The sequence below is a fragment of the Nerophis ophidion genome, linkage group LG13 (assembly GCF_033978795.1).
Source record: "Nerophis ophidion isolate RoL-2023_Sa linkage group LG13, RoL_Noph_v1.0, whole genome shotgun sequence".
Classification (NCBI taxonomy): domain Eukaryota; kingdom Metazoa; phylum Chordata; class Actinopteri; order Syngnathiformes; family Syngnathidae; genus Nerophis; species Nerophis ophidion.
The window spans coordinates 12,913,789-12,935,090 of NC_084623.1; the positions used below are offsets into that span (position 1 = coordinate 12,913,789).

General features: G+C 42.3%; 1 protein-coding gene across 1 annotated transcript in view; it reads left to right on the forward strand.

Annotated features, from left to right (window-relative positions):
- Nucleotides 1–6,833: 6,833 nt before the first annotated feature.
- Nucleotides 6,834–21,302, forward strand: part of LOC133564868 (obscurin-like) — a 94,047-nt gene continuing 79,578 nt past the window's right edge. Inside the window, exons 1-2 of the mRNA XM_061919409.1 lie at nt 6,834–7,139; nt 15,335–16,430. Of these exons, the coding sequence (XP_061775393.1) occupies nt 15,416–16,430 (1,015 nt within the window). The 5' untranslated portion in view covers nt 6,834–7,139; nt 15,335–15,415. The remainder of the gene's footprint in view (nt 7,140–15,334; nt 16,431–21,302) is intronic.

A 21,302-nucleotide genomic window follows, 5' to 3' on the forward strand; every position in this document is an offset into this window, starting at 1 on the left:
GTGATTCAGGTTTAAATAGCTCTGTGAGTGGTAAATGCGGACAACATCTGATGTATTTCAGCGGGCGGTTGGCGGGCGGGTACGGTCCTGATAAAATGTTGGTTCGGGTGGACGGCAGGTGGATGACGACTTTGGTGATGCGGATGCGGATGATATAATTGCCTATCCCTGATATAATATGCCCCACCCCTGACAATACCCCCCTAACCCCCACCTCCCGAAATCGGAGGTCTCAAGGTTGGCGAGAATGCCGGCAGCCGGTCAGCATGCCGAACAGTAATCAGAGGCAGGTGAGACTAATCAGCACCCATGGAAACCCAAACACAAACCCAGGGGTACTGAAAACAGAACTGAGGTAGTCAAACTAACAGAACAAAACTAAACAAAACCTGATCCGGGCCACGGATCATGACACAAGGAGCAGCATACCTGCAAGTTTTTGTTTGTTTGTTTGTTTTTTTTACCAGGATTTGTGTTGGCTCTAGGTACAAACATTTTAAGTATGTCTTCCGGCCTTAAACTGTAGCAACAGTAATCTCTACACGTATAAGAACACAAATAAGGGGGGACCTCATCCCCAGCACCATTCTTTAGCTCCGTCTGAGAGCATGGTGTGGGGTCCAAATTATGGTAGGGTATAAGAAAACCAAGGTTTGTGCAAGTGTAAACCCAATGGGCTTCAACGTACCAGTGTTGGACATAATCCTAATAAACTAACCCATAACCATGATTAAAAATCCTGGTTTCGACTTGTCGTTTATCTATTTCTTTCCAGTTCTAACTTGATGGCCATGATTTGTGGAGCAGCAGGTGAACACGCTTCATTCAACAGCAATACTAATGAGGTCAAGCCGTACAGAAATAATTAGGACTTGTTGAGTGATACATTTGAAATGATGACACAAATATCCGACTATAAAGTGCTCAGTGAGCCGTGATGGCCGTCAAATAATGTGGCGTTAACGTAAGTGGGGGACGAGGAGTATTAGGGAAAGTGAATTTTATTGGATGAATTCTTTGGTGCACCAATTAAAATACAATAATATTTGGATAAAATACAATATAAAGTTAAAAAAGTTAAAGTACCACTGATAGTCACACACACACTAAGTGTGGTGAAAGTACCCTCTGCATTCGACCCATCCTCATGTTCACCCACTGGGAGGCGAGGGGAGCAGTGAGCAGCAGCTGCTGGAGACAATGGATGAGTCTTTATAAGTGATAATGATTTAAACCTTATTATTGTGAATTTGGCAATGTTTTTTTTTTAAAAATCTGCAGAAGTTATTGACTTAAATGAGGCTGTTAACGTTCAAATCTTGAAAGAGGCAGAACCGGCAGGGTCGAGAAGTTGGACACAAGTGCAGGCAAAAAGGGTGAAGCTACTCAAAAAAATGTTTTGGTCAAAAGTACTGGTCTTACTTAGGATCCAAAGATATAAAGAAGTACAAGATTGAAAAATCCATAGATTTGACAGATTATGCAAGCAAGTATTAAACCTGTGATGAATCATGATTAACCCAAATTTAAAAGTGTGATTAATGGCGCAGTGGGGAGAGTGGCCGTGCGCAACCCGAGCGTCCCTGGTTCAATTCCCACCTAGTACCAACCTCGTCACGTCCGTTGTGTCAATCAATCAATCAATCAATCAATGTTTATTTATATAGCCCCAAATCACAAATGTCTCAAAGGACTGCACAAATCATTACGACTACAACATCCTCGGAAGAACCCACAAAAGGGCAAGGAAAACTCACACCCAGTGGGCAGGGAGAATTCACATCCAGTGGGACGCCAGTGACAATGCTGACTATGAGAAACCTTGGAGAGGACCTCAGATGTGGGCAACCCCCCCCCCCCCCCCCCCCCTCTAGGGGACCGAAAGCAATGGATGTCGAGCGGGTCTAACATGATACTGTGGAAGTTCAATCCATAGTGGCTCCAAGACAGCAGCGAGAGTCCCGTCCACAGGAAACCATCTCAAGCAGATCAGCAGCGTAGAGATGTCCCCAACCGATACAGGCGAGCGGTCCATCCTGGGTCCCGACGAGCGGTCCATCCTGGGTCTCGACTCTAGACAGCCAGTACTTCATCCATGGTCATCGGACCGGACCCCCTCCACAAGGGAGGGGGGGACATAGGAGAAAGAAAAGAAGCGGCAGATCAACTGGTCTAAAAAGGAAGTCTATTTAAAGGCTAGGTGAGACTTAAATGCTTCTACTGAGGTAGCATCTCGAACTGTTACCGGGAGGGCATTCCAGAGTACTGGAGCCCGAACGGAAAACGCTCTATAGCCCGCAGACTTTCTTTGGGCTCTAGGAATCACTAATAAGCCGGAGTCTTTTGAACGCAGATTTCTTGCCGGGACATATGGTACAATACAATCGACAAGATAGGCTGGAGCTAGACCGTGTAGTATTTTATACGTAAGTAGTAAAACCTTAAAGTCACATCTTAAGTGCACAGGAAGCCAGTGCAGGTGAGCCAGTACAGGCGTAATATGATCAAACTTTCTTGTTCTTGTCAAAAGTCTAGCAGCCGCATTTTGTACCAACTGTAATCTTTTAATGCGAGACATTGGGAGACCCGAAAATAATACGTTACAGTAATCGAGACGAGACGTAACAAACGCATGGATAATGATCTCGGCGTCTTTAGTGGACAGAATGGAGCGAATTTCAGCGATATTACGGAGATGAAAGAAGGCCGTTTTAGTAACGCTTTTAATGTGTGACTCAAAGGAGAGAGTTGGGTCAAAGAACATGGGTAATATTTCAGAAAAACGCTGTATTATTCTATTATTCAATGTGTCAGCTTCTGTTTATGCCGGACATCGGAGCACGGCGCTTCAATTGAGCACGGCACATCAATTCTGCACAGAGCAGAGTAGTGTACAAAATACAAAATAAAACACCGGGTTAATTTTCAAAATAAAATGCACTGTGTTTACGGCGGATCACATTTCTCTCACAGTAGAGGTTTAGATATAAACTTGTATTGCTTTTCAGTTGTTTAGTCCGAGCATTAAGTGAGGAAGACCATAAGTTACAATTTACAACTTGATGGTGTTTTCATCAAGTTAAGGGAAGAAGGACAGATTTTCACATTGAAGTTTTTTCCATTTGGGTATTTGTAAAATTTTTTTTTTTCGAATTTCAAGTTGCACTGTTCAATGTTCAATATTTAAGTGCTTATCTTAAACAATAAATAGCCTAATAATAAAATAAACCAGTGTTTTGTTGCTTTTCATGTCTTCCAAGCCCATGATAATGTAAATTAACTCATTATGACAATAAGTTGTTGAAACAAAAGAAATGGCAATCACTTTTACCTACAAAGGACACACAGCTAAGTAATTAGCTTCCCATTAGCAAATTGAATTTTACATTAATTTCCATATTTTGTAAAGGACCCAAAAAAAATGTCCTGCCCTTTTCTGACTTTGAGCCCCTGCCCCTCTATAATCATGTGCACGTCCCTGATAGTTAGATAGATTGAGGGAGCGAGAAAGAGAGAACTAATTAAACAACTAATTAATAACTAATTAGTTAATGAAATAATCCAAAAATATTATTTTTTTAAATCAAATTTTGACATTGATTGCAGCCTGTAACCCTGAAAGAGGGGTGCCTACATTTGCCATCAAGGTTCCTTTTTTTTCCCCATCTGGGATTTTTTTTTTAGTTTTTCCTTGCCCGGATGGGGGTTTGGATCAGGGTATGTCGCTGTGTCTTTGTGGAGCCTATTGAGGCACTCATGATTGAGGGCTATATGAAACAAAATGTGATTGATTTATATTATTTCATATTTATGGATTTATATTATTTCACATTAACTTTTCTGCTTTCTGTATTTCTTTGTTTGTATTTCTTTAGATAATAAAATGCAAACCAACAATCTATAATTTGGATGAACAAATCAAACGTTAAAATGATTACATTGAAATTGAAATCAATACCAATATTGATGCTATTGATACCAAGGGCAGCAAAATATTATAATATTGTTTAAAAAAATAAAGGCAAAATGTCCAAATGATTCATTGTTCTTAGTAAATGCAAAACTAGTATTGGTATTGTCATGTATTCTCTTGATATTCAAATAGATACCTGCCACGGCGTGGATTCGAATCCATGTCTCTCATGATTCTGAGTGTCACAATTCCTCCTCTGGCTCTTCGCTCGGACACGCCCACGCAGCAAGGTTGCAGGCAATCACCAATCAGCGCACCTGGTACTGACAAGAGGGAGCGTCATGAAAAGACAACGAAACCAGGAGACCTTTGCCAGAATGTAGCCAATCTCACCTGAGTCAGCATCACGTCTGGCACATTTCCCCTCGTTCCTTGCTCGTCTTCCTTGTGCTCTTCTTTGTTCCTGTCTTGATGTCCTTTGTGTTTTCCACAGTGTCCTCCGTGAACGTGTTTTGCCTCACAAACTCCTACCGGATTGTTGCTTGCCTTGCCTCTCTCCAGCCCCTGACTGCTTGCCTCACATCCCTGCTGACTACCCCTTCGCCTTCTCCTTTGGGTTCGACGAAAGATACATCCAACACGCATCGACAACACCCTCTGGTAAATTCCACATTGTTAATTCCAATCATTGTCTGAATTCACTCACTAGTGGTAGCATACACATCCCACACATTCATCAAAGGTTTAAAAAATCAATCAATCAATCGATGATTATTTCTACAGCCCTAAATCACTAGTGTTTCAAAGGGTTGCACAAACCACAACACAAACCATAACGACATCCTCGGTAGAGCCCACATAAGGGCAAGGAAAACTCACACCCAGTGGTGACAATGATGACTATGAGAAACCTTGGAGAGGATCGCATATGTGGGGAATCCCCCCCGCCTTGGTGTCGCCTTCTTCCCTTTGCCTAGTACACAAAAATACCAATACTGATACCTTTGGTACCAGGGGTACCTTTGATGAACAAAATAAGGGCAAAATGACAAAATAAGGAATTGGAAGCTTCGTTAAAATAAGTATCAGTATCAGTATTGTACTGTATTTACTTGATGTTGAAATAGATACCGATATTGATTCTATCAATACCAGGGGTGGCAAACAGATTAGGTCATTCTTTGTATTTCTTCAGACAATAACATGCAGACCAACAAACTATAATTTTGAATAACAAATCAAACGACAAAATGAAATAATTGAAAATATTATCGTCCTGTATTTGCTTGATATTGAAATCAATACCGATATTGATACTATCGATACCAAGGACAGCAAAAGATTATAATGATAAAAAAATTAAAGGCAAAAGGACCAAATGATTTATTGTTCTTGGGGCGGCATAGCTCGGTTGGTAGAGTGGCCGTGCCAGCAACTCGAGGGTTGCAGGTTCGATTCCCGCTTCCGCCATCCTAGTCACTGCCGTTGTGTCCTTGAGCAAGACACTTTACCCACCTGCTCCCAGTGACACCCACACTGGCTTAAATGTAACTCAGATATTGGGTGTTACTATGTAAAGCGCTTTGAGTCACTCAAAAAAAGCGCTATATAAATATAATTCACTTCACACTTCAATTCTTATTGAAAACAAAAACAGTATCGGTATTGTCCTGTATTCACTTGCTATTTAAATAGATACCAATATTGATACCATCGGTACCAGAATTGCAACAGATTATACTTTTGATGAACAAATTAAAGGCAAAATGACAAAATTAGAAATTAAGAGCTTTGTTGAAATAAGTATCAGTATTAGTATTGTACTGTATTTACTTGATGTTGAAATAGATTGATTCTATCGATACCAGTGGTGGCAAACAGATTATAATTTTGATGAACACATTTTTTTTAGTTTTTCTTTGCCTGGATGTGGGTTTCGATCAGGATATGTCGTTGTGTGTTTGTGAAGCCCATTGAGGCACTCATGATTGAGGGCTATATCAATAAAATGTGATTGATTCATCCATCCATCCATTTTCTACCGCTTATTCCCTTTCGGGGTCGCGGGGGGCGCTGGCGCCTATCTCAGCTACAATCGGGCGGAAGGCAGGGTACACCCTGGACAAGTTGCCACCTCATCGCAGGGCCAACACAGATAGACAGACAACACTCACACTCACATTCACACACTAGGGCCAATTTAGTGTTGCCAATCAACCTATCCCCAGGTGCATGTCTTTGGAAGTGGGAGGAAGCCGGAGTACCCGGAGGGAACCCACGCATTCACGGGGAGAACATGCAAACTCCACACAGGAAGATCCCGAGCCTGGATTTGAACCCAGGACTGCAGGACCTTCGTATTGTGAGGCAGACGCACTAACCCCTCTGCCACCGTGAAGCCCGTGATTGATTCATATTATTTCATAATATTAACTTTTTGGCTTTTTCTCATTACATTACGTTTGTATTTCTTCAGACAATAAGATGCAGACCAACAAATGTCGAGATCTGGGCTGCAAATGCCTCCTGGGCTACACTGTATACACCCCTGTTCTAACCCATTGCAATTCATGTGTCTGCTTACTTATATAATGATAAATGGGTTGTACTTGTATAGCGCTTTTCTACCTTCAAGGTACTCAAAGCGCTTTGACACTACTTCCACATTTACCCATTCACTAAGTCAATAATATTACATTATTTTGTAAGCAGGGAGGATCATTTGTCTTGAAAATAATTCATTTTCCTTCAAACTCTTGTAACTGAGTGATATGATTGTGAAAAAAGACCGGAAGTTCATTTTCAATGCACCCCAGCCACTATCTTTAGCCCCTACTGGGAAGTGAGTGGAAGTGCCGCACTTATCTTCCCTGCTGTCATCGAGGCTGCCAGTATTTTTAGGGGACAGCAGCAGCTGCAAAAGCATTTAACAGTATTCCACGGACAATGACACTTGGGCTGTCTGAGGGCTGAGCGCCGCAGAGAGATCGGGGGGGAACCGTTCTGAACCTGCCAAAGCGGAGACCGCCGAGGATACGGACGTTTGGGTACCGACCAAACAGAAAACTTCAAAGAGGGTGGCTTTGAAGAAAACATGTATCTGCGTTTGACGTCAACTTGGGACGTTACTCAGCCTTCAGGAGACCGGTGGTATTGCCTCTTAGCTCAAAGACTGATTGCAACTGCGGAATGTATGTTGACGATCGCTGTTGGCAACTGAGGCGAGGTAGGTCATCCGAGGGGTACACAGCACACATTCACAAGGGGCAGGGGTCATTTCAATTAAATCAGACATTTAAACACAAGGGGGCCAATCTTCTTTCTTTAAAAACACCAGTGGGAATATTGAAGTCCATACCGTGTCAGTATGCCATGTTGCACTGTAAACCTAACACCAGGCTTGAGTATTCATGTGCACTGCAAGTACATACAAGAAAATATTCAGCAGATGTACAAACTAGACCTGGTATTATTTGTAATCATAGGTTTTACTTCCAGTATGTTCTTGGCAGAGAAATCCATTTAGAAATCATGGAAGGAGTCGGTCACAGAACTCAAGAGAATGCTGGTATTGTCCTTAGAAAAAATGTACTTGCCTTTAGACGTTGACTTCTGCACATCCTACTAAAAAACAGCAAAACACTATTTTCCAAAAGACAAAGATGAAAGGATAAATGATAAAAATTGTGCCGTTGCCAAGATATAAACTATTGTCTATTGAGAATAAAAATAAAAAATATATTAATAACAGAAAAATTCAAATTCAGTGTTGAATTCTCCATTCCTTCGGACAATGACAAGACTTATGAAGGCCCGGCATATATTCGAACTGTGAGATCTCATGGGTGGGCATACTGTGACTTCACCCTCTGATTGTGTGAGCACGCGTGTTTCAGAAACCTTCTTTGTGATACCTGACACATCGTATCTCGCAGGTCTTTATTTAGTTTGAACTATTTTAAGCACTTTCCCACTGAAATACAGCACCAGCTGTACTGGCTGCCGGTGTAATCGGACCAAGGAACCGTCCACCTCACTGGCGTGCGTTTGTTTTTTCTGCCACGCAGAAAAAACTAATTCAATTAGGCCTGATAGTCGTGCTATCCGCGTTGTGCAGAAACTCGCATCAAGCTTTAAGCCCTGCCTCCAGCCACCTCCTCAGGGTTGGACTCCGAGGCGTTTCCAATGCTTACCCCAAGACCTCTGTTATTCAAAGTCATCGACCGTTCAATTAGGACAGGGGTAGGGAACCTATGGCTCGCGAGCCAGATGTGGCTCTTTTGATGACTACATCTGGCTCTCGGCCAGATGAGGTGGTTCGGGCATCTGGTCAGGATGCCACCCGAACGCCTCCCGAGGGAGGTGTTTAGGGCACTTCCAGCTGGTAGGAGGCAACGGGGAAGACCCAGGACACGTTGGGAAGACTATGTCTCCCGGCTGGCCTGGGAACGCCTCGGGATCCCCCGGGAAGAGCTGGACGAAGTGGCTGGAGAGAGGGAAGTCTGGGCTTCCCTGCTTAGGCTGCTGCCCCCGCGACCCGACCTCGGATAAGCGGAAGATGATGGATGGATGGATGGATCTGGCTCTCGGATAAATCTGAGCTGACATTGCTTAACATGATAAGTAATGAATAATTCCACTTGTAATCGCAGTGTTAAAAATAATGTTCAAATTATAAAACATTCTCATGCATTTTTATTCCATCCATCCGTTTTCTACCGCACCTGTTCTAGAAGTTGCGTAATGATAAGAAGTTATTTATTTATTATTGGTTAGTGTGGGGCTTGCCCCTCTGGGCGTTCTTTAGACCACCAAGCACCGAAATGAGAGCCTGTTTAAGGGTTACAATATTGTTTTATTTTTCAATAAGTCTCTCAGTTGCTTTCCAGCAATTGTGTTTTTCTCTTTCGTTCTCGCTCGCGCTCTGGCTCCAGCCCCAACCCCGGTTCTCCTCCTGGCTGCTGCTTATAACAGAGCAACAGGTGATTAGATATCAAGGCCCAGGTGGACCATCTACGCACCTGTCGCTGATTTTGAGGCCTGTCCAGGCACACCCCAGTTCGCTGCAGGCCCGCAGGCCACGCCCCCTCCGCAGTTAGTTTCAGAATAACAATGTTATTACAAAGAATAATAGACCTCTTATACCCTAGAAATGTTGGTCTTACTTAAAATTGCACGCGTTTAGTTGTTTTCAGTGTTAAAAAAAATAATATATGGCTCTTACGGAAATACGTTTTGAAATATTTGGCTTTTTGGCTCTCAGCCAAAAAGGTTCCCGACCCCTGAATTAGGATTACAAACCAAGATCCTTTTGACCCAACCTGTAGTCAGTTTCGATGTGAGTTTCTGCACAAAGCAGATCCAGGTTGGATCATAATGATCTTGGTTTGTAATCCTAATTGAATGGTCGATGACTTTGAATAACAGAGGTCCTGGGGTAGGCATGGAAACGCCTCGGAGTCCGACCCTGAGGAGGTGGATGGAGGCAGGGCTTTAAAAGTGATGGATGGAAGGATCATCAAATTTAGTTTTTTTCAATTGTTCGACTGTTGAGATATTATGATTTAAAAAAAAAAAAAAAAAAAAAAAATAATGTATTCATAGTAGTATCGACTACATATGCTATTTTACTTGGTATCATTACAGTGGATGTTAGGTGTAGCTCCACCCATATCATTCATTAGCGGTGACACCTGTGAGCTAATGTATCCCCCTACCGTGTGTAGTGAAACATGTTTAGCAATTCCTCGTCCTGCAGGTATGATACTTGTAAGAAACTTACTTTATTTATCACCATGGAGATGATGATTAGTGATTCAGAAGTAGCCTAAACACTGCCGACTGCGGATGGAAGTTAGCTGCTAGCTAGCTAGCCATGTCTTAAAGCACTTCCTGCTGAGGGCATTTCAGTGTTATAACTTCACCTTTATCTTTAATTTTTAGACCGTTTTGTAATCGTAGGCTTTACTTCCAGTGTGTACTAGGCAAAGCAATCCATTTAGAAATCATGGAAGGAGCCGATCACAGAACTCAAGAGAATGCTGGTAATGTCCTTAGAAAAAATTTACTTGTCTTTAGACGTTGACTTCTGCACATCCTACTAAAAAACAGCAAAACACTATTTTCCAAAAGACAAAGATGAAAGGATAAATGATAAAAATTGTGCCGTTGCCAAGATATAAACTATTGTCTATTGAGAATAAAAATGTATATCAATAACAGTGAAATTCAGATTCAGTGTTGAATTCTCCATTCCTTCGGACAATGACAAGACATATGAAGGCCGTTCTCCCTTTTCTGTCTACACACTGTGTCTGCTTTTAAGTACTCTGTGATTGTGCGCTGCCGAACATGCTCCCCTGCTTGTAAAACCACCAACAGCCAGTTTAAAAAAAAGGTATAATACCGTTTTTGATTCATTAGTACTGCGATACTATACTAGTACTGTTGTACCGTACAACCCTAGTGTATGGTACAACAGTAGTGTATTTCCCCCCCTGTGAAACAAGTCTGCTCTGGCATCGTTTTCCATAAAAGTCATATCCCATCACAATTATAGTACAAAGCCTGCTTCGTCAATTATTCCATACTTCAGAGCGCAATTAATGTACTCCTCGTAATACGTCTTTTTTTTAACCCCACAGCAATTCCCTCCTTCTTTACATGCTGATCTGTTAAGATTTTGGGACCCATTGAGTTGGCAAAATAGCTAAAAAAGGGGTAGGGAACCTATGGCTCTAGAGCCAGATGTGGCTCTTTTGATGACTGCACCTGGCTCTCAGATAAATCTTAGCCTAACACGATAAGTAATGAATAATTCCACTGGTAATCACAGTGTCAAAAATAACGTTCAAAATATAAAACATTCTCATGCATTTTCATCCATCCATCCGGTTTCTACCGCACCGGTTCAAGAAGTCGCATTAATGGTAAGAAATATTTTATTTATTTTTGGTTAGCCTCAGAATAACAATGTTATTAAAAAGTGACAGACTTATTATACTCTAAAAATGTTGGTCTTACTTAAAAATGCACGCATGTAGTTGTATTCAGTGTTAAAAAAATAAATAATGATATGGCTCTCACGGAAATTATTTTAAAAATATTTGGCTTGTATGGCTCTGTCAGCCAAAAAGGTTCCCGACCCCTGAGCTAAAACTTGTCAAAAGTTTAAAAAAGAAAGCACAGACAAAAGGCATACATGCTCGACCACTGAGTCATAAGTCAATCAATCAAAGTTTATTCATATAGCCCTTAATCACGAGTGTCTCAAAGGGCTGCACAAGCCACAACGACATCCTTGGCTCAGATCCCACATCAGGGAAAGAAAAAACTCAACCCAATGGGATACGATGAGAAACCTTGGAGGGGACCATAGATGTGGGGAGTGGATCTGGTTAATAGTGTTAGAGTCCAGTCCATAGTGGATCTAACTAACAGTATGAGAGTCCAGTCCATAGTGAGGCCAGCAGGGGATCATCTTGAGTGGAGACAAGTCAGCCGCGTAGAGACGTCCCCAACGGATGCACAGATGAGTGGTCCACCCTGGGGTCCCGACTTTGAACAGCTAGCGCGTCATCTATTGGCCCCCTAAAAACCTCTCCACGTAGCAGAGGGGGCCAGAGCAGAAACGAAACTGGTAGTGTACTACAATGTGCAGCAAGTGACGTGGAGGGCTCCGCCTCCTCACTAAAATGTTACGGCCTGCATTTTGCTTGCAGACGAAATAAAAAATTAATGAATGAAGAGTTTGTTCAAAGAGACATTATCCGTTTACATTTGGCACTGTCACGACGTGGTTTTCGCAGCTAACTGCAAGGTTTGTTCTCCCAGGATGCAAACGGACTATTCCGGACAAGGCTTGCAGGTAGGAACATATTTATTAATTAATCAATCCAACACATCACAAAAGACAGGAAATAAAACAAAAGGAAAGCTTGCCATTAGCACGAGAGACTAAAGAACGAAAAACCTAACACAGGAAACATAGACGCTAACACTAAGCATTAACTATGGACATAGAACAAACAAGACTTACTGTGGCATGAACAACTAAAATAACTATGGAATAGCACAACCTGAAACTGTGGCATGAAACCAATAGCATGACTAAGGAAACAGACCTGAAACCAGCAACGACGCCAGGCCGACTGACTGGCAAAGGCGGTTTAAATAGTGTCTTGATTAGAGCCAGGTGAGCGTCCAAACACCAGCGGCAGGTGAAAATCATATGCAACCATGGCAACCAAAACAAACAAGAGTGCACAAAAAACAGGAACTAATGGAGTTAAAGGCCTACTGAAATGAGATTTTCTTATTTAAACGGGGATAGCAGGTCCATTCTGTGTGTCGTACTTGATCATTTCGCGATATTGCCATATTTTTGTTGAAAGGATTTAGTAGAGAACATCGACGATAAAGTTCGCAACTTTTGGTCGATAATAAAAAAGAATTGCCTTTACTAGAAGTAGCAGAGGTTGTAGGGCTCCTCGCATCCTCACATTGTTTATAATGCGAGCCTCCAGCAGCAAGAGCTATTCGGACCGAGAAAGCGACAATTTCCCCATTAATTTGAGCGAGGATGAAAGATTTGTGGATGAGGAAATTTAGAGTGACGGACTAGAGAAAAAAAAAAAAAGGCTATTGCATTGGGAGCGATTCAGATGTTTTTAGACACATTTACTATGATAATTCTGGGAAATCACTTATCTTTCTATTGTGTTGCTAGTGTTTTAGTGAGTTAAATAGTACCTGATAGTCGGAGGGGTGTGTCCACGGGTGTGTTGACGCCAGTCCCTGAGGGAAGTCACGGCAGCTGCAGCACGACAGAAGCTCCGCTGATCTCCGGTAAGAGGCGACTTATTTCCACAATTTTCTCACCGAAAACTGCCAGTCGACATGTAGTCGGGATTCATGTTTGCTTGACCGCTCTGATCCATAGTAAAGCTTCACCTCTGGGAATTTTAAACAAGGACACACCGTGTGTTTGTGTGGCTAAAGGCTAGAAGTTTCCCACCTCCATCTTTCTACTTTGACTTCTCCATTATTAATTGAACAAATTGCAAAAGATTCAGCAACACAGATGTCCAAAATACTGTGTAATTATGCGATGAAAAGAGACGACTTTTAGCCGCAAGTGGTGATGGGCTAATATGTCCCCTCCAACCAATAACGTCACAAACAAGCGTCATCATTCCGCAACGTTTTCAACAGGAAACTCCGCGGGAAATTTAAAACTGTAATTTAGTAAACTGGGCTTCACGGTGGGAGAGGGGTTAGTGCGTCTGCCTCACAATACGAAGGTCCTGCAGCCCTGGGTTCAAATCCAGGCTCGGGATCTTTCTGTGTGGAGTTTGCATGTTCTCCCCGTAAATGCGTGGGTTCCCTCCGGGTACTCCGGCTTCCTCCCACCTCCAAAGACATGCACCTGGGGATAGGTTGATTGGCAACACTAAATTGGCCCTAGTGTGTGAATGTGAGTGTGAATGTTGTCTGTCTATCTGTGTTGGCCCTGCGATGAGGTGGCGACTTGTCCAGGGTGTACCCTGCCTTCCGCCCGATTGTAGCTGAGATAGGGGCCAGCGCCCCCCGCGACCCCGAAAGGGAATAAGCGGTAGAAAATGGATGGATGGATGGAATTTAGTAAACTAAACCAGCCGTATTGGCATGTGTTGCAATGTTAATATTTCATCATTGATATATAAACTATCAGACTGCGTGGTGGCTAGTAGTGGGTTTCAGTAGGCCTTTAATCAATAAAGGCCTAATGAAACCCACTACTACCTCATCCACGAATCTTTCATCCTCGCTCAAATTAATGGGGAAATTGTCGCTTTCTTAATCCGAATAGCTCTTGCTGCTGGAGGCTCACATTATAAACAATTTGAGGAAGTGAGGAGCCCTCACACCGGTGATGTCATCGTCTGCTACTTCCGGTAAAGGCAAGGCTTTTTTTATTAGCGACTAAAAGTTGCAAACTTTATCGTCGATGTTCTCTACTAAAGCCTTTCAGCAAAAATATGGCAATATTGCGAAATGATCAAGTATGACACATAGAATGGACCTGCTATCCCCGTTTTAAAGGGGAACATTATCACAATTTCAAAAGGGTTAAAAACAATAAAAATCAGTTCCCAGTGGCTTGTTGTATTTTTTGAATTTTTTTTCTAAATTTTACCGGTCTCGGTATATCCCTAAATAAAGCTGTAAAGTGCCTTATTTTCGTCTCTCTGCCAATACACTGGCCATTTCCCTGTGACGTCATACAGTGCTGCCAATGTAAACAAACAATGGGAATACCACAGCAAGATATAGTGATATTAGCTCGGATTCAAACTCGGATTTCAGCGACTTAAGCGATTCAACAGATTACGCATGTATTGAAACAGATGGTTGGAGTATGAAAGTATTGAAGAAGAAACTGAAGCTATTGAGCGAATAGCTATTGACGCTATTCATAGCCATAGCATGGCCGAATAGCTGCGTTAGCATCGCCTTTTGCATCTTGTGACACTGGAGCAACTTACATCCGTCGATTGGTAAGTGTTTTTTTTCGCATTAAATGTGGGTGGAAGGAAACGTAATATAGTTGCAAATGCATCTACAGGTTACCCATACATCTCTGTTCCATGTCTGCTTTAGCACCGCCGGTAAATAGCATGTTAGCATCGATTAGCGTAGCATGTTAGCATCGATTAGTTGGCAGTCAACATCAACAAAACTCACCTTTGTGATTTCGTTGACTATCGTTGCAAATGCATCTGCAGGTTATCCATACATCTCTGTGCCATGTCTGCCTTAGCATCGCCGGTCAAATGTGGAGACACTCTGGCACATTCAATGGGGGTCTGGCGGCAGACACTTTCGCATCTTCGGGCCAGTGGTGCAACTTGAATCCCTCCCTGTTAGTGTTGTTACACCCTCCGACAACACACCGTCGAGGCATGATGTCTCCAAGGTTCCAAAAATTAGTAAAAAAAAAACGGAAAATAACAGAGCTGAGACCCGGTGTTTGTAATGTGTTGAAAATGAAAATGGTGGGTGTGTTACCTCGGTGACGTCACATTCTGACGTCATCGCCTCCAGCGCGATTAACAGAAAGGCGTTTAATTCGCCAAAATTCACCCATTTAGAGTTCGGAAATCGGTTAAAAAAAATAGATGTTGTTTTTTCTGCACCATCAAGGTATATATTGACGGTTACATAGGTCTGGTGATAATGTTCCCCTTTAAATAAGAAAATCTCATTTCAGTAGGCCTTTAAACTAACAGAACATAACAAAAACATGATCTGGACTACGGATCATGACAGGCACGGACTAAAAGTTTGTAAATCAAAGAGTTTGCATATAGAGGCGCTTTTAATTTGAGGTTCCACTGTATATAAAACTATTCCATTTAACATTTTTTCTTTTTCTTTTAGAAATTTCCATTGAAGGATCGGGACTGTTCCGGTTGCCTGTGAATAGTTGGGCTGTCCTGAAACGAGGCTGACGGAGCAAACATGGATGTGTTTGGTGGTGCACCGCGCTTCCTGGCCTATCCCAGACCGGTGGTGGTGCAGAGCGGAGCCGATGCGGTCCTGAAGTGTCAGATCGGTGGTGATCCCAGACCTGCGGTTTTATGGGAGAGGAACAATGAAAAGATCGACCTGCAAGGACGATACAGAGTCTTTGAGGATGGAAACGTTTACAACCTGATCATACCTGCAGTGGCCATAGAGGATAGCGGTCAGTACATATGCAAAGCCAAAAACAGCATTGGCGAAACATACGCAGCTGCCACACTGAAGGTGGAGGGTGAGGCGCAAGAGATAGAGTTAAGAGAGGAGAACAAACCACGATTCCTCATCAAACCCTTATCCACTCGTGTTGGACGCGGAGAAGACGCAGTCTTCTCCTGTAAGCTCTGGGGGAACCCGCGACCCGAAGTTACCTGGGAGAAGGACGGCAGGAAACTCAGCGAAATATTTGAAAGCACTCACTACAGTGTGAGTTACCAGGATGGCGGCTGGTTCCAGCTCAAGATCTCTAAGACTCGTGCGCCGGATGGCGGCGTATACACATGTAAGGCGCGGAACGAGTCCGGGGAAGCACTGGCAGGAGCCGTGCTGCTTGTCGACGCGGGCCCCGGACACGAGGACGACGGGAACCGGAACGGCTACGCCAACGGCCACAGGAAAGCTCATCAAGGAAAGCACAGGAGCAGCAGGCAGCTGTCCAATCAACACAAAGACGAAACGACGACCATGTCGACCAGGGTGAAGATGTTTGCCGTGACAGAGGGCAAACATGCAAAATTCCGTTGTTTTGTGACTGGAAAACCCAAACCCGAAATCATTTGGAGAAAGGATGGACGACTCATACTATCTGGAAGGCGTTATTTGTTATACGAAGATAGAGAAGGATACTTTACACTCAAGGTTCGGTACTGCAAGCAGAAGGATAACGGAGTCTACGTTTGTGCGGCGTCCAATACAGCGGGCCAAACCCTCAGTGCAGTGCACCTCGCAGTAAAGGGTAAGTCAAGATTACTTTGAGATATTATTTACTGAAGCATATTACACACCAGTCAGAAAGTGAATTTAGACCTGCTGTCAGCCGGTAAAGATTGAGAGGGATGTGTGCGTGTGTGTGGTGTCGAGTCCTTGGATAGGATTTCCTTTCATTTGATGCTGGAATGACATCAGTGTGATGCGTCCAAGAAGGTACACTGAGCTCATGAGGTATATTCCAGCAGCAGTGTAATGTCTGCAAAGTCACCGAGCTTGTGGAAGCAGTGGGAGACGGAGAGAGAGAAAGAGAAGGATGGGGATCATATTTCTTAGAAGTCCAAACTCAAAGCACACACTGAGAACCAGTAGCGGGCTGTGCGTTTCTCACCTAGGACTTCAGTGATGTGCGTACTCTCCAACCCTCCCGGATTTTCTGGGAGACTCCCGAAATTCAACGCCTCTCCCGAAAACCTCCCGGGACAAATTTTCAAATTCAGGCGGAGCTTTAGGCCACGCCCCCTCCAGCTCCATGCGGACCCGAGTGACGTGTCGACAGCCTGTTTTCACGTCCGCTTTCCCACAATATAAACAGAGTGCCTGCCCAATGACGTTATTTCTGTAGAATGATCGAGGGCGAGTTCTTGGTTTCTTATGTGGGTTTATTGTTAGGCAGTTTCATTAACGTCCTCCCAGCGCGGCAACAACACACAACAACAGCAGTCACGTTTTCGTCTACCGTACACAGCAATGTTGTGACAATCTTAAGCAGGACAATACTGCCATTTACTGTGCATGCATATGTGACAATAACATCTACGGCTGTTAGAGCAGTGGTTCTCAACCGTTTTTCAGAGATGTACCCCCTGTGAACATGTTTTTAATTCAAGTACCCCCTAATCCAGCGGTAGGGAACCTATGGCTCTCGAGCCAGATGTGGCTCTTTTGATGACTGTATCCGGCTCTCAGATAAATCTTAGCTGACAATGCTTAAAGTGATAAGTAATGAACAATTCCGCTGGTAATCACAGTGTTAAAAATAGAGTTCAAAATATAAAACATGCTCATGCATTTTAATCTATCCATTCGTTTTCTATCGCGCCTGTTCAAAAGTCGCATTAATGGTAAGAAGTATTTTATTTATTATTGGTTAACTTCGGAATAAAAATGTTATTAAAAATAATAAGAGACTTAATTTACTCAAAAAATGTCGGTCTTACTTAAAAATGCACGGATTTTGTTGTATTCAGTGTTAAAAAATATTATGTGGCTCTCATGGAAATACATTTTCAAATATTTGGGGTTCATGGCTCTCTCAGCCAAAAAGGTTCCCGACCCCTGCTCAATCAGAGCAAAGCATTTTTGGTTGAAAAAAAAAAGGTAAAGAAGTAAAATACAGCACTATGTCATCAGTTTCTGATTTATTAAATTGTATAACAGTGCAAAATATTGCTCATTTTTAGTGGTCTTTCTTGAACTATTTGGAAAAAAAGATATAAAAATAACTAAAAACTTGTTGAAAAATAAACAAGTGATTCAATTATAAATAAAGATTTCTACACATACTGCGATGAGGTGGCGACTTGTCCAGGGTGTACGCCGCCTTCCGCCCGGTTGTAGCTGAGATAGGCACCAGCGCCCCCCATTACCTCAAAGGGAATAAGCGGTAGGAAATGGATGGATGTATAACTGTAAATATACTCCTCCCCTCTTAACCACGCCCCCAACCACGCCCCTCGCCCAACCCCCGACCTGGTGCAAATTTGCTAAATAAAAAAAATAAAAAACAAAAAAACTTTCACATTGTCATTGTGGGGAATTGTCTGTGGAATTATGAGGACAAAAAAGTATGTATTTTATTTTAGAATAAGGTACAATATAATAAAATGTGGAAAAAATGAAGCACTGTGAATGCTTTCAAAATTCACTGCAAGAGAATAATACACTCAGGCCTAATACATCTTTCTGCCATCTAATTATGGGGTAACAACTGAAAACCATTTGTGGTCATTATCTTTATCTAAACACAACATTCCATGCGCCGCCCTTTGTTCTTTCTCATTTTCTTTTGGCTTTGAAAACCTTTTAGCCGCACTGCCTCTCTGTAAAAGGTCAGCAGCAACAGGCACCTTTCAGCTCACCTACGCTTTCCATTTTTCTGCACTTTATTGTCGATTTATTCAAGATAATGATGTCATGCTTACAAGCCTACCTCATTAAACACACTTAAAGGCCTACTGAAACCCACTATTACCGACCACGCAGTCTGATAGTTTATATAGCAATGATAAAATATAAGCATTGCAACACATGCCAATACTGCCGGTTTAGTTTAATAAATTGCAATTTTAAATTTCCCTCGGAGTTTCTTGTTGAAAACGTAGCGCAGGGGTCGGGAACCTTTTTGGCTCAGAGAGCCGAAAAGCCAAATATTTTAAAATGTATTTCCGTAAGAGCCATATAATATTTTTTTTTTAACACTGAACACAACCAAACGCGTGCATTTTTAAGTAAGACCAACATTTCTAGAGTATATTAGGTCTCTTATTCTTTGTAATAACATTGTTACTCTGAAGCGAACTGTGGAGGGGACGTGGCCTGCGGGCCTGCAGCGACATATGCGTAAAAGGCCCACCTGGGCCTTGTTATCTAATCACCTGTCGCTCTGTTATAAGCAACAGCCAAGAGGAGAGATGGGGTTGGGGCAGGAAATACAATTGCTGGAAAGCAACTGAGAGACCTATTGAAAAATAAAACAATAATGTAACCCCGAAAAGGGCTCTCATGTGGGTGCTTAATGGTCTGAAGAACCCCCAGGAGGGCAAGCCCCACACAAACCAATAATAACTAAATAACTTCTTACCATTAAGGCAACTTCTTGAACGGATGGATGGATTAAAAATGCATGAGAATGTTTTATATTTTGAACATTATTTTTAACACTGTGATTACAAGTGAAATAATTCATTACTTATCGTTTTAAGCAACGTCAGCTCAGATTTATCCGAGAGCCAGATGCAGTCATCAAAAGAGCCACATCTGGCTCCCGAGCCATAGGGTTCCCTACTCCTGACGTAGCGGAATGATGCCGTGTGTTTGTGACGTTATTGGTTGGAGGCGACATATTAGCTCAGCACCACTTACGGCTAAAAGTCTTCTCTTTTCATCGCATAATTACACAGTAATTTGCACATCTGTGTTGCTGAATCTTTTGCAATTTGTTGAATTAATAATGGAGACTATAAAGAACAATGCTGTTGGTGGAAAGCGGTGTATTGCAGCTGCCTTTAGCACCGAGACACAGCCGGTGTTTCTTTGTTTGTTGTGAAGCTTTACCACAGAGTGGTCAAGCAAACGTGTTTCTCAGGTCAACCAGCATGTTTTTGGATGGGAAAATTGTGATACATATCTTGCCGGAGACATCAGTGGATTATGCGTCCTCCTGCAGTAGCTGTCAAAAAGGCAGCTGTGAGCTTTGCTCCTCGGCTTCTCTCTGAGACACTGCGTGTTCACCGCAGCCATCCGACTTTGAGGTATGTCTTTACAATCTCACTAAAACACTATTAAAACAATAAGCAGATAGGGGATCTTCCAGCATTATCCTAGTAAATGTGTCTAATTACATCTGAAACGCTCACACTGCCGCCGCCCTGAGCCATCGCTTTTTATTTTATTTTATTTTATTATTATTTTTTTTCTAGTCCTTCACTATCAATATCCTCATCCACGAATCTTTCATCGTCACTCAAATTAATGGGGAAATTGTCGCTTTCTCGGTCCGAATTGCTCTTACTGCTGGTGGCTCACATTATAAACAACGTGAGGAGCCCTCACACCGGTGACGTCACGTGCACATACTTCCGGTAAAGACAAGGCTTTTTTGTTAGCGACAAAAAGTTGCGAACTTTATCGTCGATGTTCTCTACTAAATCAGCAAAAATATGGCAATATCGCAAAATGATCAAGTATGACACATAGAGTGGACCTGCTATCCCCGTTTGTATAAGAAAATCTCATTTCAGTAGGCATTTAACCTCTTAAGGCCCAAGCTGTTTGTTTACATGTTTTTTTTTATTTTTCTTTGCCATTTAGGCTTATTGGACCCTAATTAGAATAAAAACTAAGATAGTCTACGCCGGGGGTCGGCAACCCGCGGCGCTGGAGCCACATGTGGCTCTTTAAAGCCGTCTTAGTGGCTCTCTGGAGCTTTTTCAAAAATATATGAAAAATGGAAAAAGATGAGGGGGAAAAAAAACACATTTTTTGTTTTAATATGGTTTATGTAGGAGGACAAACATGACATAAACCTCCCTAATTGTTATAAAGCGCACTGTTTATAATAAACATGCTTCACTGATTCGAGTATCTGGTGAGTGCTGTTTTGTCCTACTAATTTTGGAGGTCCTTAACATGTATAACTTTCTCCGACTTTCTAAGACGTGTTTTGAGACGTGTCTCATTTTGTCCACCAAACCTTTAACGTTGTGCATGAATGCACAAAGGTGAGTTTTGTTGGTGTTTTTGACTTATGTGGAGTGCTAATCAGACATATTTGGTCACTGCGTAACTGCAAGCCAATCGATGCTAACATGCTATTTAGGCTAGCTGTATGTCCATATTGCATCATTATGCCTCAATTGTAGCTATATCTGAGCTCATTTAGTTCTTCTAAGTCCTCATAATTCAATTTATATCTCATTATCTGTATGTAATATGGCTTTTAATTTTTTGCGGCTCCAGACTGATTTGTTTTTGTATTTTTGGTCCATTATGGCTCTTTCAACATTTTGGGTTGCCGACCCTTGGTGTATACGTACACAAATGTGACCTTTGTTTAGTGACATGCTAATTCTTATTTTTACACTTTTTTTTTTCAACTTCCATTGTATGATATAGACAT